General features: G+C 49.9%; 3 protein-coding genes across 16 annotated transcripts in view; all 3 read left to right on the forward strand.

Annotated features, from left to right (window-relative positions):
* FAM219A (family with sequence similarity 219 member A) overlaps positions 1–3,157 on the forward strand; it is a 49,452-nt gene extending 46,295 nt beyond the window's left edge. For 4 of the 6 annotated variants that reach the window (XM_032477551.1, XM_032477553.1, XM_032477556.1 and 1 more), the window contains exon 6: positions 291–3,157. In XM_032477551.1, the coding sequence (XP_032333442.1) occupies positions 291–449 (159 nt within the window). In that variant the 3' untranslated portion in view covers positions 450–3,157. The remainder of the gene's footprint in view (positions 1–290) is intronic. The other 2 variants (XM_032477552.1, XM_032477555.1) reach the window with 1 other exon arrangement.
* A 140-nt stretch (positions 3,158–3,297) lies between these two features.
* Positions 3,298–15,934, forward strand: C4H9orf24 (chromosome 4 C9orf24 homolog). Of its 5 annotated transcripts, XM_032477547.1 has the most exons (8): positions 3,298–3,434; positions 3,740–3,853; positions 9,925–10,069; positions 12,243–12,355; positions 13,499–13,574; positions 13,805–14,039; positions 15,226–15,312; positions 15,774–15,934. In XM_032477547.1, the coding sequence occupies exons 3-8, from the start codon at positions 9,940–9,942 to the stop codon at positions 15,877–15,879; spliced, it is 747 nt and encodes a 248-aa protein (XP_032333438.1). In that variant the 5' UTR covers positions 3,298–3,434; positions 3,740–3,853; positions 9,925–9,939; the 3' UTR covers positions 15,880–15,934. The 5 variants fall into 5 exon arrangements, with proteins under 5 accessions (XP_032333438.1, XP_032333436.1, XP_032333439.1 ...); XM_032477545.1 differs by having other exon boundaries at positions 3,317–3,853; XM_032477548.1 differs by lacking the exon at positions 3,740–3,853 and having other exon boundaries at positions 3,317–3,434.
* A 1,348-nt stretch (positions 15,935–17,282) lies between these two features.
* MYORG (myogenesis regulating glycosidase (putative)) lies at positions 17,283–24,363 on the forward strand. Of its 5 annotated transcripts, none has more exons than XM_014557630.2 (2): positions 17,283–17,438; positions 20,556–24,363. In XM_014557630.2, the coding sequence occupies exon 2, from the start codon at positions 20,623–20,625 to the stop codon at positions 22,753–22,755; it is 2,133 nt and encodes a 710-aa protein (XP_014413116.1). In that variant the 5' UTR covers positions 17,283–17,438; positions 20,556–20,622; the 3' UTR covers positions 22,756–24,363. The 5 variants fall into 5 exon arrangements, with proteins under 5 accessions (XP_014413116.1, XP_032333448.1, XP_014413117.1 ...); XM_032477557.1 differs by having other exon boundaries at positions 17,304–17,438; positions 20,560–24,363; XM_014557631.2 differs by having other exon boundaries at positions 17,314–17,438; positions 20,492–24,363.
* Positions 24,364–25,114: the final 751 nt, after the last annotated feature.

Below are 25,114 nucleotides of genomic sequence, written 5' to 3' on the forward strand. Positions count from 1 at the left end.
GGGTGTGAAATACGGGCAACAGTTTATGGGGGCAGGCCTGAAATAGAGGCAGGGCCTGAGATGGGAAGTTAGAATGGAATAGGGTATGTAGCAGGGCCAGACTCCACAAGGATGTTCCTGTAAAGGAGGCCAGAACTGAGGTTGAGGCCAAAGGCTGTGCAAAGCCCTGGGTTTCAGGGAGACCTGGGATAGGACAGAGCTGGGTGCAGATGGCCTGGGGTTGTAACCCCAGTCGGGGGTGGTGCCCCCGTATCGCTCTGAGCCTGACCTCCACCCCCCTTTGTCTACAGCAGATCAACCAAGATTTGAACATTCAGCTGCTGAAGGACGGCTACCGGTTAGACGAGATCCCTGACGACGAGGACCTGGACCTCATTCCCCCCAAGTCCGTGAACCCCACCTGCATGTGCTGCCAGGCCACGTCCTCCACCGCCTGCCACATTCAGTAGCGGGCGGGGCCGCTGCGGCCGCCGGGGTGGGGTCGCCAGGGGCCAGGTTGGACCGGGCAGGGGCCAACCCCTCCCCAGCTCGTCTGCCTGCCCCTGGCCCCCACGCCCCCTGGAGTCGCCAACCTCGTAACAGTCATTGCTTCCTCCTATGGTAGGACGTGTACCTCTGTGTGTTCATGGAGCCGGAGAAACCAAGACCGGGTCTCTCTCCACCCCGGGGAGGGGGGCGGGGCGCTGAGGAGGGGAGGGGGCTGTTTGTTCAGTTACTTGGGGGGACCTCGCCCAGCAACCTGCCCCCTCCCCGAAGCTGCAGTCCGGTGGAGGAAAGCGGTGACGGGACTGCAAGGAGGTCAACAGTAACAAGTAGGGGGAGGGAGCACAAAGCCAGGGGTTTGGCCCCACCCCAGCGAAGCCATGAACCCCCCCAGCCCCAGCCTGACAAGGGAAGGAGCTAGGAGGGAGAAAGGCCCAGAGCAGTAGGGGCGGGGCCCAGCCCCCTCCACACGCCCCTCTGCTGGCCCATGTACCATCTGTGTTTCTTCTCTCATCTCCAGATGGAAAGCCTGGCAAAGCTGCCCAGTGGGATATTGCCCCCCACCCATCAGATCACTGCCTTCTCCCACCTCTTTGCCCTATTCACCCCCTTCCTTGCTCTCTGGGTTGTGTGGAGGGTGTGGTGGGCCTTAAGGACAGGCCAGAGTTTAGGTTGGTATGATCTGTCCTCACCTGCCCCTAATACCTCTATCTCTCTGGGCCCCCCACCCCCTGACACACACTTCTGTTCTGTTCATTGGTCTCTGTCCCAGGCTGGAAGCAGGAGGTAAGGCTGGCCTCGAATGCCCCATTCCCGTCTCACTCCAGCCCAAGATCCTGGAGGCTGCTTCCCAGTAAGAATCTTCAAGGAAGCCAGCTTAGGAGAATACAGTAACTGCATGTGTATGGTAGGGACAGCTTGGCAGAATGTGTGTGTGCCTGAGGCTGTCAGGGTGTGTGTCTGTCTCTCTGCATTGGGCCTGTCTCTCCAGATGTCTGGGGTGTCCATGGTGGGGAAGTGACTGTGTGGCCTGTTAACAGTGTGAGAGGCTGTTCAGCAGTGCAGGGGACTGGGGGTCAGAAGCCTGGGTTCTGGCCCTGGTTCTGGCACTCTCCCCGTTATCTCCAACAAGACAATTAACATTCTCTGGGCTTCAGCTTCCTCAACTGTACAATGAACCGCATCTGAAATTATTTTTAAGGTCCTTTCAAATCTGAAGGAATTTCTTCACAGGAATTTCTGTAGAGGTGGAGAGGGAGGTCTGTGTGTCTTTGGGGGCTTCCTGAGTTGCATGTCTGTGTGGAAAGGAGAGGGGGCGGCTCCTGTTGGACCTGCGTATGTATGAATACCTGCAGATCTTTGGGGAATCCGTGTGTGTGTCTGTGAATGTGTATGTGTGTGTGGATATATACTGTGTGTGTGGCTGTGTGGGGTGTCTATGAGTCAGAATGTGTTTACTGCTGCTTCTTCTGCTGTTGCTGGTTGGTGGCAGGGGCAGGAGTAGTTGCCAGAAAAGCTGAGGATGAAAATCAAGAGGGAAGAGGTGACCAAGGCCCTCCCCTGGGGTGGCAATATTGACCTGCACCACACACAGAGAAACACAGAAGCACAGATAGCCTCCGCCTCTTCAGGTCCATGTCCCACGAACCCCGTACTCCAGGGCCATTATTCCATGCTGACCCCCGACACTGGCTGGTGTATCCACTCTAATATACACCACTCATATGCTACAAGCATGTGCAGGACACGGCCACGGCCCACTCCCCTGGGAGGTGGGAGTTGGAAGGGGGAGAGGACAGTGAGAAGAAAGCGTAAGGCTGCTGGCTTAGGAAGGGTAGCACTCTCCCTGCACCACACCCAGGGCCTGCCAGCTCTGCTGTATTGAGGTGCAGCTCCGCACCCTCAACTCCTCCAAGCCACCCCTACCTCCTCTAGTGCAGGGACCCTGGTGAGATGATGACAACATGCCAGAGGGAGGCAAGGACACAGAAGGCATCTACAAGGCCAATGCTGGCCCCCATCAGAGCCTATTTCTCCCACCCTGGTCAGCACACCTACCCCCAGTCATCTGGGCCCCAGAGCCAAGCTTCCTATTACTACCACCACCACCCTAGGCTCCTCAACTCACTCTTCAAGAACATGGTACCTCCTCTCTTCCCGGAAGAGCTCTTACCAGGGCTCATTTAGACCCCTGCCTTTGCTGCTGACCTGCTGTGTGTCTCTGGCCCACTGCTCAACCCCTCTGGCCCTGAGGAACATAGGAAAGGCTCCCTCCCCAGAAGATATACCTAGTTCCTTGGCAGGCATGGGCTTCCAACTAAGGCAGTGAGAGTGGTGTAGAGAGGTAGGAAGCTGGCAGCCAGCACCTTCTGGGTCTAGGGAGAGTGCATGGTTCCCTCCTCCCTGCCTGGGAGGTTGGAGGGGAGGAATCGAGGCCTTAGTGTGCCCCCTGTCACCTTCCCCCTTGTAGATACTGCCTTAACACTCCCTCTACCCTCAGCTCTGGCGGCCACCCAGCCAGGTTTCTCCGCGCTCACTAATTTATTTCCAGGAAGATGTGTGGAAGACATGAGCCGTGTATAATATTTTTTTTAACATTTCCATCGCAGTATTGACCATCATCCTTGGTTGTGTATCGTGTAACACAAATAATGATATTAAAAGCATCAAACAAGCCAGCCTCAGCTCCCTACCTGGGGTGTGGGGCAGATGGGCTGGGAAGGGCAGAGAACTGATCCTCAGAGTGCACATTTCACTCTACCTCCACCCGTGGGTTCCCAGGCCAGGCCTGCCACCGACCAGCTGCATGGCCCTGGGCGAGTCACTTGACCTCTCAGAACCTCCATTTCTCTTCATCACAGTGAGAAGCTTGGCCTAGAAGATCTCCAGGGGCCTTCTGAACTCTTGGAAATTGGGCTGTTTTGAGAGGCTTGAAGCAGGAAGAGGCTGGGGTAGGGAGGAAATCAGACCTCTTCCATCTCTCCAGGGATGGGGCTGAGCCAGATGATATCATAATGGGAAGGGACCATCCTAGAGGGGGAACCAGGGTGGGGTAGGAGCAGGAAGGCTGTTGGGGAGGGAAGCTGAGAGATCCTCCACAGGAGTGGGGCAGAGCAGCTAGGGGCACCTGCTGGGCTAGAGGCGTGGGCTATCTGGGAAAGGGGAGGGTGGTCACTGATGTCTTGCAGGAGCCCTTGGTAGGTAGAGCCCACCACAGCATCCCCTAGACCCCACTATGTTCCTCTTTTCCCATAAGACCAAGACCCCCATCAGCACCTACAGTGACTCGTACAGGGCTCCTACCTCCATCAAGGAGGTCTATAAGGACCCACCTCTGTGGGCCTGGGAAGCCAACAAGTTTGTGACCCCGGTAAGTGGAGAGTTGGGGCGGGGGTTGTGGGGTGGGCAGGCCAGAGTGTATGGCCGTGTATGTCTGGACAATGTGCGGTTGCCATATGTTTGTAATTATTTGAAGATTTGTGTGTATGTGATTCATTTGCTTAGGCATGGAATTTATGATGATACATAAAATAGTAAAAGATCCTGCCCTCATGGTGCCCCCTCCTACTCCACAAGGGTAGGAGATGGGGAGAGATAGATGATAAACAAGAGTTTTATAAATTGTCCAAAATTCTGTAACAGAAATAAACTGGGTACTGGAAATGGAAAGTAACTACTTAAATAAAGACGTGGTAAAAGAGCTCTCTCTCTCAGGGTGACATTGAGCTGACACTGGAAAGATGAAAACTAGCCTGGTGAAGAGCTGAAAGAACAGGGTTCCAGGCAGAGGGATCAGAAAGTGCAAAGGCCCTGGGGCTGCCTGTGGGCTATGCCTATAGGCATGTTTTTATTCATGAGTATCACTCATATGCATGCAAATCTCCTGTGTTTGTACTTGAAGATAGATGGCCAAGTGGGGCTGTGCAGCGTTGGAGAGAAGATCTGTGAGTCTAACTGTGACTCTGCCTAGGGGAGTTTATCCGTGTGTACCATCCAACAAAAACTTTGCCGAGTAGCTACATGTGCCAGGTATACAGGATATACCAATGAAGGGCCAGGCCCTGCCTTTGAGGCGCTCTCAGCAAAAAGTGAACAAGGTACGGCTGCCCAGTGTGGAACATGCACCAGCAGAGGCGTGTACTGGTATGAGAGCCAGAAAGGGAAGCTTGTGCCTGGGACTTGAAGGGCAGGTCTACCAAGAGATCCAGGAAGAAGATACTTCGAGCAGAAGAGAAATGTGAGAAAGGAAAGCTCAGAGGCAGGGACCCACTGGAAACTGAGAACTAGAGCAGAGGGAAAGGCCAGCCCTATGGTAAAAGAGGAGCCTGAAGACCACAAAGGCCTCAGGTTATGTTGAGAAATGTGGTCATAATGCTCCAGATTTCTGAGCCTGGGAGTGTCATGCTTGCATTGTGAGTTACGCATTCTGGCCACTGTGGCAGGAGATTGGAGGGGCTGGGGCTGAGGGCAGGAAGCCCGGGGGGGTGATAAAGGATGAGGGAGGAGGCTGTAGGTGGGAAACAAGAAGAGACTGCAGCAGTGGGAAAGGGAATTTGTTGAATAAGAGAGAACTTTTTTAATTTTTATGCTTACAAAATAAATATGTGCTCAATGCAGAAAATGGAGATAACTCAGAGAAGCACAAAGAAAAAAGGCCTATAATCTCCCTACCCCAAATAACCAGTTAATTTATTATTATATGCCTTTTCAGGAAGAAAATATTTTTTATGAAGATGGTGTCAGATTATTTACTAATATTTTGTATCTTGCTTTTTTCACAAAACCATATATCAAGTACATTTTCCTGTCTCAAAAATATTCTACAATGTAATTTTAATAACTGTGTAGTATTGTATCTTATGAACATGCCATATATTTAAGGAACCTTCTATTACTGGAAATTTAGGTTATTTTGCTAGTACAATTATTTCTGTATATATATCTTTGTATACATCAACTATTCCCTTAGGATAAATTCATAGACATGAAATTGTTGGAAGAAAGGATATGTACATTTTTAAAACTTTGGATATAACTTCAAATTACTATAATAAGGGTTTTAATAATCTACATGCCCACCAGCAAAATATGAGAGTTCCTGCCGGCTTTTCCACACTCAATAGGAGAGAATTTTTAGGAAGGCAATCAACAGATCTTGGTCACCATGTGGATATAAAGAAGAGGGGAGCAATTAGGATGACTCCTGGGTTTTGAGCTCTGGAAACTGGAAGAATGGCAGTGCTACCAACTGAGATTTGGAATTGCAGATTAGAGAGAGATTTGGAGTTCATCTGGGGACAAAAGTATTCAAAGACTTCCAGGAAAAGACGTCTGGTGGGTAGCAGGATATACTTATTTGAAGAGGAAAGAGGTTTGGGCTACAGACATAGATTTTGAAATCATCAGCATATATAGATGGTAACTGAAGTCATAGGAGTAAATGAGATTGCCAAAAAAGAGTAAGAAGATGGCCAGAGAAAGGACAGAACTTTGGAGAATATCAATATTTAAGAGGAAGGTAAAGGAAGAAAAGCCATAAAAGGAGACAGAGTGATAGGAGGAAAATCAAAGAGAAACCGACAAAGACAGCATTATTGGACAAAGCTCAGTGTCAAATGTTGTTGCCACAGAAAGGGATCTCTTGGATGTAGTAACCCTTTGCAATTTGGCCAGACAGCTACAGTGAGTGGAGAGGAATGAAAGTCAGATAGCAGTGGGATTAATAACAAAGGCAAAAGACTTCTGCTTCTGGCAGTATGAGGGTCTGGAAACTCTGAAGGGCCCTCCTGCTTCAAAACAACTAGGTCATGCATAAAAATTCACTTTCATTTTGTTTTGGACTATCCTGGAGACAAATGGTAAGTATATTTAGAAGACAGGATTGCCTTGAGGACAAATGCCACTATCACTACTACAAGCAGGAGTTTAAGCTTTAAGCTAGCTGAAAGATGGAGCAATTAAACCTGTAAACTACAAACTGAACCAGAAAGTTCAGTGATCTCTGGCTCCCTGCCCCCCCAACACACACACACATACACACGCACACAGATGAATGTATATCTTCTATGGTGGAAAATATCTTCAATGTAGGTTTCCAGGTGTCCTTCAGAGTACAGTCAACAAAACTGAGCTCACAATAAGGGATATAAGGAAACAAACCACCATATGACAGAGTCTGCAGAAACAAGAAACAACAGACTTAAACCTCTAAGAACATCAGATATTAGATTAACAGTTAAAGAATACAAAATAATTATGAATTTTTTAAATAAAACGTGAAATCATCAAAACAAGCAACAAAAAGATTATACTTTTAATAACCCCAGACAAATTTTTAAAAGAAATTAAAAAGAAATTTTAGAGATAAAAGATACATGTATTAGAACCAAAAACTCAATGGATGGGTATAGGAGCAAATTAGACACAGCTTAAGAGAGTCAGTGAAATGAAAGATAGAGTGAAAGAAATTTCCCAGAACGCAGCACAGAGAGACAGACAGAAAATATGAAAGAAACATTAAGCAATATGAAAGATAGAAGGAGAAGATCCCACTCAACCTCTCCAAGTCCCAGAAGGAAAGAGCAGAAAGGGGAATAGGCATTATCTGAAGAGAAAAAGGCTCTGAATTTTCCACAACTAACAAATGAATCGTAAGATTCTTTGGTAACTCACATGAAACTGCACAGTATCAGCTCAAGAGATGATCTTAAAAACATGCAGAGAGAAATTATTTTCAAAATGTCTTCCCACAACAACAAAAGAAAGATAAAGACATTTACAGGCAAACAAAAACTAAAATATTTACTACCATAATGAAGGAACTTCTAAAGGATATACTTTGGGGAGAAGGAAAATGATCACAAAAGGAAGGTCTGAGATGCAAGAACGAATGGTGAGCTATAAGAAATTGGTAAATATGAGATAAACTTAAGCGAACTATCTATAGAAAACAATTATAATAATTTTTAATTTGTAAAATTTAAAGAAAGAACCAAAATACTGGAATACAATATCATGTAAGATGCAAGAATAGGAAAGGAATTTTTGTAAAAGCTTTTATTCACAGATGAGAGTTGTGTATATAAAATCTACAAATTATTAGAATAAGAATTTAGAAAGTTGGATGAATAGAAGATAAAAAATGTCAATTGCATTTCTTTACATCAAAAACAGATATTTAGGAAGCATAATCATAAATACATATATATCATTTTAGCAACAAAGAGTAAAGATAAGTAGAAATAAATCTAACAGTATATGTAAAACTATGGATAGTATTATAAAACTCTGAATACTTAAAAAAATATTTAAGTAAATGAAAAGGTATAACATGCTCATGGATAGGAAAAGTCACATTAATATTCAATGCAATTCAAGGAGGAAGGGTATGGCTCAAGTTGTAGAGCGCATGCTTAGCATGCTTGAGGTCCTGGATTCAATCCCCAGTATCTCCTCAAAAAATGAAATAAAACCTAGATACCTCCCCCTGCCAATTTAAAATAAAATAAAATGATACAATAATAAAATATATATTTTTTTAAAGATTCAATGCAATTTGGATTAATATCTCAACAGGGTTTTTTGAAGAATTTGACCACCTGTTTCTAAAATTTATGGAGAAGAGCAGAGGCCCAAGAATAGCTAAAACACACCTGAAGAAGGAGACTTGCCCAATCAGATATTAATATTTATTACCAAGCTATAAAATTCATGAAACATAGTATTACTGTAGGGATATACAGATTGGATTAAAATAGACCAGAAATGGAGCCACACATACATGGAAACCATATGCAACAGAGATGACTGAAAGTAAAGCTATGGAAAAGATGTGTCAGGCTTGGGGTGGCATTACAAATCTGTGGGAGCAGAGTACTCATGGGACAATTGGTTATCCATGTGGATAAAAATAAAATTGATTTTTAATTCACACAAAACCCAAAAAGCAATTCCTGACAGATTCAGACAAATATGAAAAGTAAAAATGCATAGCTTTTAGAAGAATACAGAACATTATCTCCATTATCTTAGAATATGGATAGATTTCTTAAGTCACAAAAGACTATACACGAGATTAATAAATTCAACTATGTTGAAATTAAGAATTCATGTTCATCAAAAGACACCAAGAAGAAAATGAAGATACAAGCCAAAAACTGAGAGACAATATTTACAACATGTAACTGATAAAGCAACATGTAGAATATATAACTACAGTTCTCTGGGTTAAAAATACTTCCTCCTAAAACCCCTCTAGAACTACAATAAATGGATATTTAAGACATAAATTCACAAGAATAGGAGAAGGAAGGGACGATGGCAACAAAATTTCAGAAGCTAGAAAGTGTAATAGATAAGAAGTAACTAACTTAGCAGATCTGAGAAAGCTAAATCCAAAGCCAGCAGTGGGAAACATAAGACATAATTCAACTTAAAACTGCAGAATTTTTGAAAGGCTCAGAAATTGGTAATATTAGGCTTCTCTGGAACCAAAGATGGGACAGGACCAAGACTAAAACAATAATGACTTGAAAGCTGTTAAGAAACAATTAAAGCCACTAATCATCCCCTGTTCTATTCCATACCATATGGTGACTGCCCGCCTCATCTCTGCAAAAATCAGAAGGCTTATTTTTTGGCAAGGATCTCAGGACTGGGGATATCAGGCCCAGTTAAAGTCGAGGTACTACACTGAAAACAGGTGAACCTCCATATTCTGAATGCTAAAACCTCCGACAGCCCTCTTCCCCACTAGGTTCTCAGAACACTGGGAGCTAGGTCACTACTCTCAGGCCAAAAACTGCAAGAGTCTCTTCTGAAGGATCTGATCAGCCCAAGAGAAAAGATCTAAATATACTGACAGAGTTTGCAAAAAACAGTCTAGCCAGATCATTCCTGCAATGATGCTCATGGTTGACAAAGCCCACCCACAGCTCAAAGCCTCCAATGAGCTTTTAGTCTCCTACTCAAACATGAGCAGACAATCAAAGGTTACAGACATCTGAGGAAAGCCTCAGATGGAAAAACTGACATTTGTGAGTTCTTCTAAATGACTGATTTTGTTTCTGTGTGTGTATGAGCATGTCTGAGTGTGTATGTATAGATGTATATCTGCATGTGTGTCTTTGAGTGTATCTGGACACAGGTTCATGTGTATGTCTGGACGTGTGTGTGTGTGTGTGTGTGTGTGTGCAAAACTCACTTTTAGTCATGGGGCCCCTCCACCCATATGTAGTATGATTGTGCAGGATCTGCCCACAGAACAAAACCTCAGCTGGGCCCAGAGGATCCAAGAGGCCCTTCAGCTGAGAGGTTTTCAGGGAGTAGGAGCAGCAAAGTCTCATCCTGACCTTCTCAATAGGGGCTAAATCTAGGTCCAGCAGGATGCCAAGGCTGGGGCCTCCGTGCACCTGGCTATCTCTCCCCTCTCCCCTTGCCCAGGGCCTGACTCAGACTATGCGGCGCCACGTGGATCCTGAAGCCCTGCAGAAGATGGTCAAATGTGCTGTGCAGGACTACAGCTATAAGGGGTCCATACCAGGCCACCCCTACTTGCCTGAGAAATACTGGCTCTTTCAAGAGGAAGGTAGGGCCTCACCCGTCACCCAACTGTAAGCCCACTCAGTGACCCCAAAAAACACCCTTCACCTCAACTCAGTTTGGATCCTGACCTCCACTCTGATCCTATATAAACCTTATCCCCACCCATGACCTGGGCTTCTTCTCTAACCACCCTCATTCCAGCTGGACTCCCAACCACCTGACCTGATCCTAATCTTGACCATGACACTGGAGGAGGAGATCCAAGCCCTGCCTTCTGGGAGCTCCCAGTCAATGCCAAAGAATGAGAAGAGGCCCAGGTCTTATCCCTGGAGAGAGGGAGGGAGTATTAACCTCCTCCACACCAATCCCCTCAAATGTATTCTGGGTGCCACCTCCTCCTATCTTCACAGTGACCCTGTTCCATCAGGTTCCCCTTCTCTCCTGCATCCCTCTGTCCCACCACACCTCTCTCCCCTCAACCTGGAAGCCTTTTCTGATTTCCTCCTGCCTCAAATTTCTCTTGTTCCTCCTCTTCACAGCCAAGATTCTTGGAAATATTGTCTATACTCACCATCTCTACTTCCTAACTCCTTATGCCTTATGAAACAGTATCTTTCTCACTTGGTTAGGTGTTTATTATCTGTCTCCCTGTACATTCCAAACAAGCCGAGAATCTTGTTTTATTTACAGCTGTGCCGCCTCCATCTAGAACAGTGCCAGGCTTCATAAGTATTTGTTGGATGAATTGATGATAAATCTTCATCTCCTACATTCATGTTTAATGTTTATTAAAACTGATCTTGTATGGTTCCAATTACCTCATCCATGGGACTCTTCAGTCTTTACCTAATGAAACCTACTCTGTGCATTTCACTCTGACCACGCTCTACATCGTGAAACTCCTTCCTTCCTCAGCTTCTCTGATGCCTCAAATTCCTGAGTCTCTGGTCTAATCATTCTGGAAACATGGGGTTCCTCAAGGTGTTGCTCTGAGCCCTCTTCTCTCCTGAGACCATTTTGTCTAACCCATATCTTTACTGACAACTCCAAGCCCTTGTTCCTAACCTTGACCTCTCACCAGAATTCCACTCTCCTTTATCTGATTATGGTCAAGTTTACCTGGATGGCCCCAAACACTTTAAACTCAGTATGAAAAACCTACCAACCCAGAACTCCAAATCCTAACACACTGCTCCCCACATACACACTTGCTCTTTCTCTAGGGCTCCTGGACCTCCTTTCCTAATCTCTCACATGTGTTCTTTCAGACTGTTAGCGGGGTGGATCATAGAGAAACTTGTAGGGCAGACTTAGGTGACTGGATGGGTGGAACTTTAGAGGGTTTTAAATAGGGAAATGTTCTGGTCAGATTTTCAGTTATGGTAAGTGCCACAGCTTCCATGTAGAGATTGGACTGTAGGATTTCAAAATGAGGCAGGGAAACCAGTAGAATAATAATAATAATAATAATAATAATAATAATAATAATAATAATAATAATAATAATAATAATAATAATAATAATAATAATAATTTCCTATATTCCAGGCATTGTTCTAAGTGTTTTACAAATATTAACTCATTTAAATCTCACAACAACCCTGTGGGGTAGATAGTATCTCCATTTTAAAATTAAGGGAACTGAGACATGGTGAAATTAATTAACTCAGTCAAGGTCACACACAGTTAATACCTGGCCGAGCTGAAATTTAAACCACAGCAGTCTGTCTGCAGAGTCCGTTCTATTAACCATGACATGTTGTCTCTCAGTTTAAGCACTGCAGAGATACAGGGGTGGGGGGTGCTGCAGAGATCATGGGGGGGGCTGGAAGAAGGAATAGATTCAAGTGCTTTTAAGGAGGCAGAATAAGCAAACTTTGGAAATTGGATGTGGAAGATGAGAGGAAGGAATTGGGAGGAGGCTCTGTTTCCAAGGTTCCCAGGTTGGCTGATTCAGAGAGGGTAGTGCCAGGATGAAAAGTGATCAACTCAAAAGATCCAGACCCCACTCAGAAGCTTGCCTTAGATGGGATATGGGCTGCATCTCAGTGTCTAAGACAAGCATGGGGCCACGCTGGGCTTCTCCAGCCTGAGGGAGATCAGTGAGAGTCCAGCTTTGTGCTGGAGATCAGAGAAGAAACATCTAAGGGGTCCCAGATCAGGGGATAGAATAAAGAGTAACACTGTCTTACGTCTCTACCCCTATGATCAAGCAGACAATTGCAACCCAAACTACCTGTGTGGTAACCAGTATAACAAATGGAGGATGGGACCGTACAACTGCACCGGCTGGAACAAATGTACCACATACCTTCCCCGGCTGCCTAAGGTATCTACTGTGCAGAGCACAGATGCCTAGGGTCTGGGACACACATCCCCATCTGTCCCAAACCACAATGACTGATAGTTCACCATTAGTTCCTTAGCCCTTTCCCATTCACAATGCTCCAAGCCTTTTTCCCATTTGTGAGACTAGGGTTTGTATTTTCTAGAAAACAAGGGAGCTCAGGAGTGGAGCTGTGTTGGGCCCCTGGGTCCCAATCTTTAGGAGCTGGGTCCCCTGAGTCCCAATATCAGCTAGGCTTTGTGGACATATGGCTGGTGTGCAGTCCTTAATGAGCTACCTTCCCGAAGCTTGCCACCTGGCTGGTCTGGTAAGGAGTCAATGATAGGCTGAGTCTACCTGCTCCTCCCTCCCCTCTGTGATGTGAATAAGGACAAAGGGAGGGGAAACAACGCGATCCAGAGGCAGTGCAGATAGATACAGGGGAGTCTTCCAAGAAGATAGGAAAGAGTCCAGCCACAGACCCAGGTGTGAAGAAAGCAGGAATCTGAGAGAATCTCAGGCAAGATTAGGGGTTCTTAAATATTTTGGTGGGGGAGATAACTAGGTTTATTTATTTATTTACTTTTAGAGGAGTTACTGGGGGTTGGACCCAGGACCTTGTGCACGCTAAGCATGTACTCAACCACTTGAGCTATACCCTGCTCACCAAGAATAGGGTTCTTAACTGTAGGTTGATGACAGACCTCGGGTTGACAGAACCCTTCTGAATTAGAATTCCTCAAGAATCAAAATTTTTTCACCAGTTCCCCAAATGACTCTGATAGTTAGGCAATACTGCAATATTGAAAAAAAAAAAAAACCCTAGTAGAGAGACACGGAGACACAGTTACAGAGTCAGCTAGACACACAGAGAGGTAAATCAAAAGCGAACTCTGAGACAGGGTTGTCAGAGGCCCAGGTCCAGACCTGGTCCACCTACAGCCCACCTCCACCCCTAACCCCTGGTAGGCAGAGTAAACGGCGTTGCCCAGCGACAAGCCCAAACACTCAGAGCGGGAGAGTAGGGGAGCATCTGGAGGGCGGGAGAAGGCGCAGCCAGGGACTGGTCTGGGTGTTCTGGGAAGACCTCCAGAAGGAGGAACTCTCAAGGGTCAGAGCTTGAGGTACCGTGTGTGCCACTTCCAGGAGGCCGGGATGGAGACAGTAGTTCGAGGAATGCCCTTGGTGTACCCTCCTAAGCCGGAGCGACTCAACGCCTACGGTAACGGGTGATGGGACAGTGGAGGGGAACGGATAGGCCAAAAGGATGGCGGGTAGGGACCCGGGGTAGGGGGTGGAGACCGAGGGCCCTGGAGAGGGTGTAACCCTGTCTCTATCCCTGTTTGTGTCTCCATCTCTTCCTGTCTCTGACTCTGTCTCTTCCCATGACTCTGTGTCATATGACCTTGTGTCTCTGTCTGGGCCGCCCGGGCCCGGGGACCGCGGGCACAGAGCGAGAGGTAGTGGTGAACATGCTGAACTCGCTGTCCCGCAACCAGCCGCTGTCGCAGATCACGCCTCGCTGCGGGTGCGTGGACCCGCTGCCGGGCCGCCTGCCCTTCCAGGGTTATGAAAGCGCTTGCTCGGGCCGCCACTACTGTCTGCGCGGGATGGACTACTGCGTCGCCGGGCCACCCTGCATCGAACGCCGCCTGCGGCCTTCGTGCGCAGAGCAGCCGACTGTAAGGTTCGCGGGGCAGCGCGCGCAGTAGCCGAGCCCCGCCCCTAATCGAGCCCCGCCCCCAGGGCCCCGCCCTACCCGCGTGCTCCAGCCCACGCCACTTTTAGCTCTGTTCTGTCTCTTTGCTGGACCCCATTCCGCCTCCAGCCCGCGGGGCCCCCTTACTGGGCGCCTGTGTCTGAGCGGACCGCTGAGAAGAGAGAACCTGCACGAAGATTCCCCCAAATTCCCGACCCTATCCCTCTCCGAATTGCTTTCAAAGTCAACCGGGCTCCTGTACCTCTCCTCCTCCAGAGGGGTTTTGTGAGGAAAAACCCCCGTGCACCAGTCACATCCCCTTCCATGCCCACCGGCCAAGCCTCCTACCTGGACACCCGGCCCTGGAGCCGCAGGTTCTAGTTTAGGGAGTGCCATGTGTCCTCAGAACAGTGTCCTCTATTCCTGGGCCTTGGGTCACCGTTGGTAATGGGCAGGGTCATCGCCGGGTTCTAAGAGAGAGAGGAATTGGTGACCGCATTACCAGAGGGGCCCTGGCCTCCTGCGAGCCCCGCACCACCTCGGGAGGTAGACAGTCTCGAGTGTTATTGTCGACGAATCTGGGGCCCGAGCGCTCAACAGGCGGCAGCCTTCTTGCACCTGGTGTTAGACAAGGCAGGCCGAGCCTGGGAGAACTCCAATGTCTGCGTCCGTCTAGAGAGCTGTGAAAGGAGGAGGGAGGTCCAGAACCCTGTCCCTAACCCCTTGGCGATACTTCCGCCTCTCCCCAGGCTGAGAGCCTGATTCATTGTGCGAGACTGGATTTATTGCTCAGAAGGGAATAGGGGACAGAGAAATTTCCTAAGCCTCAGAAACGTCGTCCCATCGGTAAGAGCTGGAGTAAGTGCCGTCCCATGGCAGGATCTGGTGGCTCCTAGGTCCTTAGTGACTGGACACTACCCTTCCCAGAGTCCAGCGGTCTCCACGGCTCAGCCTGGGCGGCAGAAACGAGGCCTTACGGGGAGGGGGACTTCCAGGTGTCTTCCCAGAGACGATGCTTCGATGGGTCTTGAAGGACCAGGAGGCCAGAGGGGAGAATATCCGAACCGTAGGACTGACATCTGAAGCGCAACTGGGAGTCTTGGTCTGGGTTGGGGCGTAGAGGGATATCAAAAGGCCCACCCAACTCCATCCTGCCCTCTGCGTCCTCCTCCAGGAGTGTATCGCCCTGCGAGCACCGGGCCGGAATGCAATGTGCTGTTATAACTCCCCCGCCATCGTACTACCCTTGTCCGAACCTTAGGTAAGTTTGGCGCACACACAGGCAAATGAGCACACGCAGGGAAGCTGTAACCTTGGTGCGGCTGGGGTCCGGGGGACTAGTTGGGGTGGGAAACGTCCGCTGCGATGCACTGACTGGAATGTGCCACCAGGGGGCGCCAGTACCACGGGGACATCAAAGCTGGCGACTAAGTGAGGACCCCGTGAGGGGGCGTGGAGACGGCATTGAGGGGTTACAGGTTGGCAGTAAGGCTTAAAGTCTAGAGATCAGAGCGTAGGTTCAGGGCTTGAAGTAACGAGTAAGAAGCCAATGTTAGGGAGCAGGGTATTGGGAATAAAAATTTAACAGTAGAATCTGAGGTCAAGAGGTCAGCGTTGGAGTCTGGGGTCAGTATTGGGGACAAAATGTGGGATAAGTTTAGCTTTGAGAATTGGAGTCAGAAGTATGAGGGTCCAAAAGGGCTGACCCATCTCTCCCCACAGATGGGACACAAGTCACTTCAAGAAGACCGGTGGCCCCCAGAGAAACAACTATGTGGTCCACCCTGAGTTTGTGTCGGAGAACTATCCTGATTACCACTGCTGGTAGAGGCTGGCCTGGCCAGGCCAAGGGGGCTGAGCAATAAATAAACTCTTCACCCTAACGGCTGCCTCCTGTGTCCTTACCCAACAGGATCTGGCATTGATGAGATAGTCACTCAGGCCTCTGACAAGATCCCTCAACTGAGATGTAGGCAGTCATCTACCTGAGCCCTTCCCATCCTATCATCTCAGTACTTCCCTTAGGTGACCCACAGTGCCCTCCTGACACATAAGAGTAGACTTATAAGGGAAATGTCCCCCTCCTTTCCATCTCAGAGCCCAAAATAATGGGTCCACCTAGCTGTGCAGGAGGGCCCATCTACCTCTCATCCCAGGAGGGCCCTACAGCTATTTCCCCAATATTCCCCAAACCTAGATGTCCCTTCACCCCTATATCTCAGTGGACCCAGAATCCTTCATTCTGCAGTCAGAGCCATGTCCCTATACCCAAATCTTTTGATCTCTGTTCCCAGAGTCTCCATCACAGCACCCCCAAAAGTCCATGTTCAAGTATTCTTGCTGCCCTCCCCCGCCCAAGTCCAAGGTTTCCTAAACATAATTTTGAAAGGTTTCATGATCAAGAAATTTCAGATTACGGAATAAAGTCCTACTTCTCTGTTCCTGAGGGAGCAAAGAGTGGAGTGTTCTGGAATCTCCAGGATCGCCAGTATTTTTGCACCCTAATCCTCTTGAGGACAGGGGTATGGTAGGGCATCCCCACCTCTCGCAGCGCGGTCACTTCTAAGGGCTGTCACCAAAGGGAGTGGGTCGGGGTTAGGCCTTGCAAAATAGCAGAAGTCAGTCTTCTCAGTCTCCAATCTCAGACACTGCTGGTCTGCTCTGGTGAGAACCAATAGGTTGGGCCTCCCGGCTGGTGGAACTAGGCTCCCTCCTTGAGGTCCTCGATTGAATCTGACCTGCATTCAGCTACTGAGACCCTCCTAGAATTCCACTATCCTTTTTCCATATGGGAAAACTTCTGGAGAGCTAATGAGAGCGTTATACCGAAAAGGCCTCAACCTGCCCAAATCTGGAGGAAGAGGAATCCCAAGGGCTAGCTCTTCTCCTGCGGCATGCTCCTTCTCTTACAACTTAGCCTGGAGGTGCATAAACCCTAACATTAGACAACTGTACCTTCCTCCAGAACTACATTTCCCAGCAGGCCTAGGGCAGAGCCCCGCCTGCATGAGGGTAAGCAACTGCCCAGAGGGGGCGGGCCTGCAGGTGGGGGGAGGAGTCGGAAAGCACCAGGCTGGCTGCTGGCCTGAGCCGCCCGGAGCTGGGCGTAGAGCGCTGGAGGAAGGTAGGGGCTAAGAGGCGTGGCCTCAGGTCCTCGTGACTATGTGGGAGGATGGTCGGGAGCCAGGGGCGGAGCAGGACTCTGAGACCCAAGGCGAGACAGAACGACCGGGGCGTGGCCGAGCAGCCAGGGGGCGGAGCCCGAGGAGGGACTCAGCTGTCCCCAGCTAGGCAGCGACCCGTGCTGCGCCGTGGCAGCTCAACTTCGGCTAGCTTGGAGGGGATCTGCGAGAGACTCCCTTCACCCCCACTTCTGGGGTCACTGCCGTGAGTGAGCCCAGAGGGAAGACCTTGGGAGGGTTGCTGAGGGAGAACATTTCCTGAACTTTCGCTCATATAGATGAGTAAGTGGGGCAAGCCTGGGCACCTGGGCCCCTTCCTCTGGCCGTGGTTCCCAGCGGGCGGCCGGCCCTTTGACCTCAGTCTGTTCCTTAGGACATTATAGCTGTAGCGCTGGGGGTTGGTGTGGAGTATTCTAGGCTGTAAGCGCAGTCACTCGATCGCCCCGGATCCCGTCGCTGGGCAGGACAGGGAGCTGGGCCAGACCGAGTTGCCTTTTACATTTCCACCCACTACCTTACCCCCGGGGACTGTGTTCGACAAACGACTGAACAAGGAATGGCCTCCCCTCAGTTGGGCTGGGCCCAGCCCTCCCCATTAGATCTGGCCAGGGGCTGGCAGCCAAGACTGAGGTTGAGTGTCAAGTAGGGAGAGGCTTCGCTAGGGCAAACCCCACCTGCCAGCACTAGCCTGTGGTTGGGCAGTGGCGGAGGCGGCAGATTAGAGGTCTCTAGCACTACCGTTAACACGGGAACCACAATTCCTCCCCCACAGCTCCGGTACCAGATGCCATTAAAATTGCCACTTCCTACCCCCAAGTAGCCTTCCTGGAGTAAGAAGCAGCACTAGCCCTTGGGAAGATAGGCCTCACCATGTCCACATCAGCCTGGTGGAAGCCTGTCCCATCTTCTTGGCCACAAAGCTCCTTTCTTCTGCTACATTCAAATAGCCAGTCAGATCATCATCTCCCATTCCTAAAACTTACACTGTGGAGGATTAAGCTGAGATTTTGGATTCAGGCAACCTTGCTACTGGCGTGACTTCAAACAAATTCCTTTTTCTGTTTGGGCCACTGTTTCCTCAACTGTAAAATGGGCACAGCAGTTATGCCTCCTGTTCGGCATTAAGGTTAGGGTTGGATGCTGTGGTGGCATTAGGGGGACCAGCACAGGCCCTGTGGATTCTTGTCCTTCAGAAAAGAGCTTTGGAATCCTAGAAGAGTATCAGAACCTAAGTGTTCAAAAAGGCTTTTGAGGTCACCTTAGTGACCATCAAGGGGTCATGAGAAGGGCTGATTTAATATGAAAGTTTTGAGGATGAGTGGTCTCTGTCCTATTCAGATATGGACCCTTTCCCCTTATTCACTTAGTGCCCAGAATGGGGCCTTGGTTGGCTTGAATGAATAAATATAAATGTACAGCAGGTCTGGCCTGGGCCACCTAAGGCCTTCTTTGGGTTCTTCTTAGCTTAAGGCCATCAGCTAAAGGGTACTGCGTGCATTTTTCAGGAGGGCTTTTCTAACCTGTACCTAGTTGGATGGGGGTGTTTTGAAGGCTGAGTTGTTTGGGATGAGAGGAGGGAAATAAAAGGCTATTATTCTAAACCAGCTGAAACTGACAAGTTTAGAGAGTTGCGGGGAGGGAACTCAGAGAATAAGGTCCTGAGATAGCACCTCCCTGGAGGAGGGGCATTGTGGAGAGCTGTATACTGACATCTGGGATCAAAATTCTGATCTGCACTGGGCATTCTTGATAGTCTCATGGGAGAAGTCAGGGAGGCAAGAACCCTGAGCAGTTCTGGTATCTCCTTGGAAGTCGCTGGGGACTTGGAAACAGCCACTGGCATCTGGGAGGAGTCTAATTACTATTTGCTAGTCTCCCTCTCTCCCTCCCCCAAGCTGGAGCAGGTGAGCAGCTGGCTGGCTGGCAGTGTACATGTCTGTGTATACACCTGGCTGGTGCTGTTTCTTTGTTGGACTCTGCCCTGAGGGCTGGGACAAGAAGAGCCAGTAGCCTTGAAAAGCAGATTGGGACACAGACCTCCTCCCAAGTCTGTGTTTCTCTGCAGTCATATCTGAATGTTTAGCAAACAGTGTGTAAGAGTGTATATGTGGAGTAGGGGGTGTCTGATCCCCAGAGAGCTTGTAGGTAGAGGAGAGAAGTTGGCCCAAGAGAGGTGGGTGAAATTTTCTAAAGCAGGTGGCCTGAAGGATTGAGGTTAGGAAAGGAATGAGCTTGGTAGTCATAGGATAGGCATGGCTAGAAGTGGAATCAGAAGGACAGGTAAGATCATATTATGATTTGAGCCTCAATTGCAAAGCTTACACTTCTGAACTTCATCATGGGGGTCGTCAGCAGCTCCCTAAACTAGGAGAGATGTAGTCTGATAAGTGCTTTAGAAAGATCACTATGGTTGCTGTGAGCCTAAGGCATTAGGGGAAAAGAAGTTGAAAGCAGAGAGGCCTCTTGGGGAAGTGCTGCAAAGATACAAGGGAGAAATGGCAGTGCTCTAACTAGGGTAGGGGCAACAGGACAGTGGGTAAAAACAAAGCCAGGAGATAGCTGGCTGACAGATATGGTGCTGGGAGCAGAGCAGGAAGGTGAGCAGGGAAATGGATTTGGTGATCAATGGCTGAGAGCAGGGTGGAGTTTGAGAGCAAAGAAAGGGAGATCTGAGAAGCCACCACAGCCCCCATGCTAGGCTCCTGACCCCAGTCCTAATGTCCAAACCCAATCCTGCCCCTCTACAAACCAGGCCCTAGGACTGAGTCTGGCTTTGAGTATCTTCTCTATCTCCAGATTTAATATGGCTTCTGACTCAAGGTTAAATTCCGTGCCTGAACTGTTCCCCTTTCTCTCTCCTCTTCCCCTCTGGGGACTACTGCTCTGTTAAAGGTCTCAGGGAGCTGGATGGCTTATCTTCCCTCTCCTACCATGGCCACATCTCTGGGAAACCAGACTCTTTCCAGGTGCCTCCCCTTCTCTTCAGCCTGAACTGCCCCCATGTATGATCCAGGCGGCCTGATTAATTCTGTGATCCTGGACAGCTCCCTGACCCTGTCTGGGTTTGTTCCTCTACCAGGAAAACGGGGATGCATGCAATCTGTCCCTCCTACTTCAGAGTCCTGACTAATTTTGGCAAGCAGAGGGGCCCATGAGAAAGGGTAGGTAAGATGCAGACAGAACGTCCTGGTAAGAGTCTAGCCCTTACGCCCGAGTATACACCTTCCCAAAATATACACCTCTTCTTTCTTGCTGCAGCAAATGGAAATACTATGGAATGAGAAAGCTCAGTTCCACCTCTCTCTTCCCCTTCCTGACTCAGGCAGGCCAGGTTCAGATGGGCTTTGTCAGGTGGCCGTACTGCCAGCTTCTTCCTCAACTGGGGGCTGATGCCCCAGAACACTCAGGAGAAGAGCCAGGCCTATCCCCGCCGCCACACAAGTCGTAAGAGCCCCGAGGCCGTTGCAGCCACAGCCATGTACACCTTCCTGCCTGACAATTTCTCGCCTACCAAGCCCAAGCCGTCCAAAGATCTGAAGCCCCTGCTGGGTTCCGCAGTACTGGGGCTGCTGCTGGTGTTGGCTGCGGTCGTAGCCTGGTGCTACTACAGTGCCTCTCTACGCAAGGCAGAACGCCTGCGTGCCGAGCTGCTGGACCTCAAAAGCGGTGGCTTCTCCATCCGCAACCAAAAGGGCGAGCAGGTCTTCCGCCTGGCCTTCCGCTCAGGCGCGCTGGACCTTGACTCCTGCAGCCGCGACGGCGCACGGCTCGGCTGCTCTCGCACAGCCGACGCGCGCCAGCTGCACTTCTTCATCCAGACTGTGAGGCCCAAGGATACAGTCATGTGCTACCGCGTGCGCTGGGAGGAGGCTGCGCCCGGGCGTGCTGTGGAGCACGCCATGTTCCTGGGCGACGCGGGGGCGCACTGGTACGGTGGCGCAGAGATGAAGACCCAGCACTGGCCCATTCGCCTGGACGGCCAGCAGGAGCCACAGCCCTTCGTCACCAGCGACGTGTACTCCTCCAACGCCGCATTTGGAGGCATCCTCGAGCGCTACTGGCTGTCGTCGCGCGCAGCTGCCATCAAGGTCAATGACTCAGTGCCCTTTCACCTGGGCTGGAACGGCACGGAGCGCTCTTTGCGGCTGCAGGCGCGCTACCACGACACGCCCTACAAGCCGCCTGCTGGCCGCTCAGCTGCGCCAGAGCTCAGCTATCGCGTGTGTGTCGGCTCAGATGTCACTTCCATCCACAAGTACATGGTGCGGCGCTATTTCAACAAGCCGTCGAGGGTGCCAGCACCCGAGGCCTTCCGGGACCCCATTTGGTCCACGTGGGTGCTGTACGGGCGCGCGGTGGACCAAGATAAGGTGCAGCGTTTCGCCCAGCAGATCCGCCAGCACCGCTTCAACAGCAGCCACCTGGAAATTGACGACATGTACACACCTGCCTATGGCGACTTCGACTTCGACGAGGCCAAGTTTCCCAACGCCAGTGACATGTTCCGCCGCCTGCGAGATGCCGGCTTTCGCGTCACACTCTGGGTGCACCCGTTTGTCAATTACAACTCGTCGTGCTTTGGCGAGGGCGTGGAGCGCGAGCTGTTTGTGCGTGAACCCACGGGCCGGCTGCCTGCGCTGGTGCGCTGGTGGAATGGCATCGGCGCCGTTCTCGACTTCACGCGCCCAGAGGCCCGCGACTGGTTCCAGGGGCACCTGCGGCGACTGCGCTCACGCTACGCCGTGGCCTCCTTCAAGTTCGATGCGGGCGAGGTCAGCTACTTGCCGCGGGACTTCAGCACTTACAGGCCTCTGTCTGACCCCAACATATGGAGTCGGCGCTACACCGAAATGGCGCTGCCCTTCTTTTCGCTGGCCGAGGTCCGCGTAGGCTACCAGTCACAGAACATCTCGTGCTTCTTCCGTCTGGTGGACCGCGACTCCGTGTGGGGCTATGATCTGGGGCTGCGCTCGCTGATCCCTGCCGTGCTCACCGTAAGCATGCTGGGTTACCCGTTCATCCTGCCGGATATGGTGGGGGGCAACGCGGTGCCAGAGCGCACAGCGAGCGGCAGCGATGTGCCGGATCGCGAGCTGTACGTGCGCTGGCTGGAGGTGGCCGCCTTCATGCCAGCTATGCAGTTCTCTGTTCCACCTTGGCAGTACGACGCCGAAGTGGTGGCCATTGCGCACAAGTTCACCGCACTGAGGGCCTCGCTGGTGGCGCCGCTATTGCTTGAGCTGGCTGGTGAGGTCACTGATACAGGCGACCCCATCGTGCGCCCCCTCTGGTGGATCGCACCTGACGATGAGACGGCGCACCGCATCGACTCACAGTTCCTTATTGGAGACACGCTACTCGTGGCGCCAGTACTGGAGCCCGGCAAGCAGGAGCGGGACGTGTACCTGCCCGCAGGCAAGTGGCGCAGCTATAAGGGTGAGCTTTTCGACAAGACGCCAGTGCTGCTCACGGATTACCCCGTCGACCTAGACGAGGTCGCCTACTTTATCTGGGTGTCCTGACCCTGCGCAGGACACAGGAGCCCCACAGCCCTAACCCAGTCTTCGTGTAGACCTTTAATCCTCCATCACAGCCATACCGTATATCCGCAGGAAGTCCCCATCTCGGTACCATCCACTAAGTGGGTACCATAAGTGTGCTGGAGCCAGCTCCAGTAGGACCCGGGGAGGAGAGGCTGAAGCGACTTCCCACTGCAACGCACGGAGTTTCCCTCCACTCCAGTCTACAGAAACCCTTTCCCTGGAGTAAGGGTAAGAGAGCTCAGAGGAAAAAGGTCAGCTCTCTTCCTGTTAAACATGGTTGGGTTTTAAAAGCACAAAGAGAAACCTCACCCTCCATCTTGGCCTGAGTGGCCAACTCTGTCCTTCTGAGGTGGTGACTGGATCCTCTTTCTGATCCCAAAATAGCCCCCTGCCACTCTTAGAAAGGGCACATTCTTGGTGTTGGAAGCAAAGCCCTGAGTTCCAAGCACTGGTGTGAACTATGGCTGACCTGTTCCCACCCCAGCTGGTGAGAAGGGATGGAGGTACTTGGTCAACTGACCGGGAGGCAGGAGGCCCCTCCCAGAGGACAGGGGAACTGGGCTGAGCACAGAGCCATTATCGTTGTCCCTCATTTGTAAAGAGACTCCTGACACTGCACTTACCCATCCTGTACACACATGGTTCAGCCCTGGGCCAGGGCCACTGCCTGATGGGCAAAGACTTGCAAGGCCATGTAGGCTGGACTTGGTGCCTTAACTTAAGAACCTGTGTGTGTGTGTGTGTGTGTGTGTGTGTGTGTGTGTGTGTGTGTGTGTGTGAGAGAGAGACAGAGAGACAGAGAGACAGAGAGAGGGAGAGAGGGAAAGACAGAGAGGCACCATGTGTACTTGGATCTGTGGAATGAACATAGTACCTCAGAGGCTGCATAAGCCTGCAGAGGCAGGGAGCAGATTTGAGGGTTTGATTGTTGAGCTGGCCCCTTCCTAGGTGATGTCCACGGGACTCTAGTAGGAAATAAACAGCCCTTTACAGATTCCTCGGCTGCCTCGCTCTCTGCACGCGTGGCAGAAGTATGGCTTAAAAGGGAGTGATGTTCTTATTCTCGTGGTGGTGTGCACACAAACTACCACACAACTGACACCTATAAATACACATACAGAATAAGATCTTTCATTTCAGCCATTTTTCCTTTCTAAGAAGAGCAGCCTTAGCCAGAGTGAGTTCTTTCTGACTTTGCAGCTCAGTCTGGGGAAGGAGTGGTTTGCCAGAGGGGGAAGGTGGGAAACAGGGCAGGGTTCAGCTTCTCTCATCAACTTGGACAGCAGAATCAGTCCCTCACCCCCTAGAGAATGCATCTCTTTGCCCGCTCCTCCACCTCCTCTATCTTCTCAGTGTGAAGAATGCTAATGAAAGTTTAAGGGCACTCACCAAGATGACTCTACCACTCATCTCAAGCTGTGTGGCCTTGAGTAAGCTGCTTAACCTTGTTGAGCCTCAGTTTCCTCATATGTAAAATGGTGATAATAATGCCTACCTCCCAGGTTGTTGTGGGAATTATAAGCATAGATTTATGTAAAGTGCCTGGCACAAGTAGGTGCTCAATAAAAGTTAGTTATTATAATAGTATTTTTTTGTTTGTTTTCTTGCTTAAAAACTATGTGGATTTTTCCAGGCCCCCGCTCCCAACCCAGCTGGCTTCCTCTGGGCCTGCATGTGACACCCTCTTCCCAAACAACTGCACATAGCACCCAGTTGAGTTCTGAGTTTGTGAGCCAAGGGACACTGTGGTCCAGGAGAAAGGTAAGAGAAGAGACATCTGAAGGTGGAATGTCAGGAGCCAGGAGTCCCCAGGAAATGAGGAGTAAATGGCAGTAGCTTTCCTCTCCTTTTTGTTGAGAGCATTTACTAATCTGTATTCAGTGGTGAGCCTCCTTGGGCGCTGGTGCACAGCCATGGGCTGTGGAGTGACTGGAGGAGGAGGACACCCAGGCTGGGTCCTGGAAGTTTCCCTAAATAGCTGGGGAAAATGACTCACACTTAAATGGCCATCCCCCTTCTATACAGTCTGAAGCCAGCTTACCTAACTAATCTCTCGGGCCTTGGTTTCTTCATCTTTAAAATGGAATTTCTCGGATTCATTGAGATGGGTTTGTAAAGTACTCATGTAAAAATTGGCAAAGAGTTAAGTGCTCAGTAAATGGTAATTGCTATCAACTCTATATTCTAAACAAGGAACAAAGAAAAATTCTGCCTAAAACCTGTGCTGTCCAATATAGTAGCCTCTAGCCACATGTCACTTCTTAAATTTATTTTTTAAATTAATTAAAATGAGTCATAATTATAAATCCAGTTTTTCAGGCACATTAGCCACATTTCA

The sequence above is a fragment of the Camelus ferus genome, chromosome 4 (genome assembly GCF_009834535.1).
Source record: "Camelus ferus isolate YT-003-E chromosome 4, BCGSAC_Cfer_1.0, whole genome shotgun sequence".
In the NCBI taxonomy this organism is placed as follows: Eukaryota; Metazoa; Chordata; class Mammalia; order Artiodactyla; family Camelidae; genus Camelus; species Camelus ferus.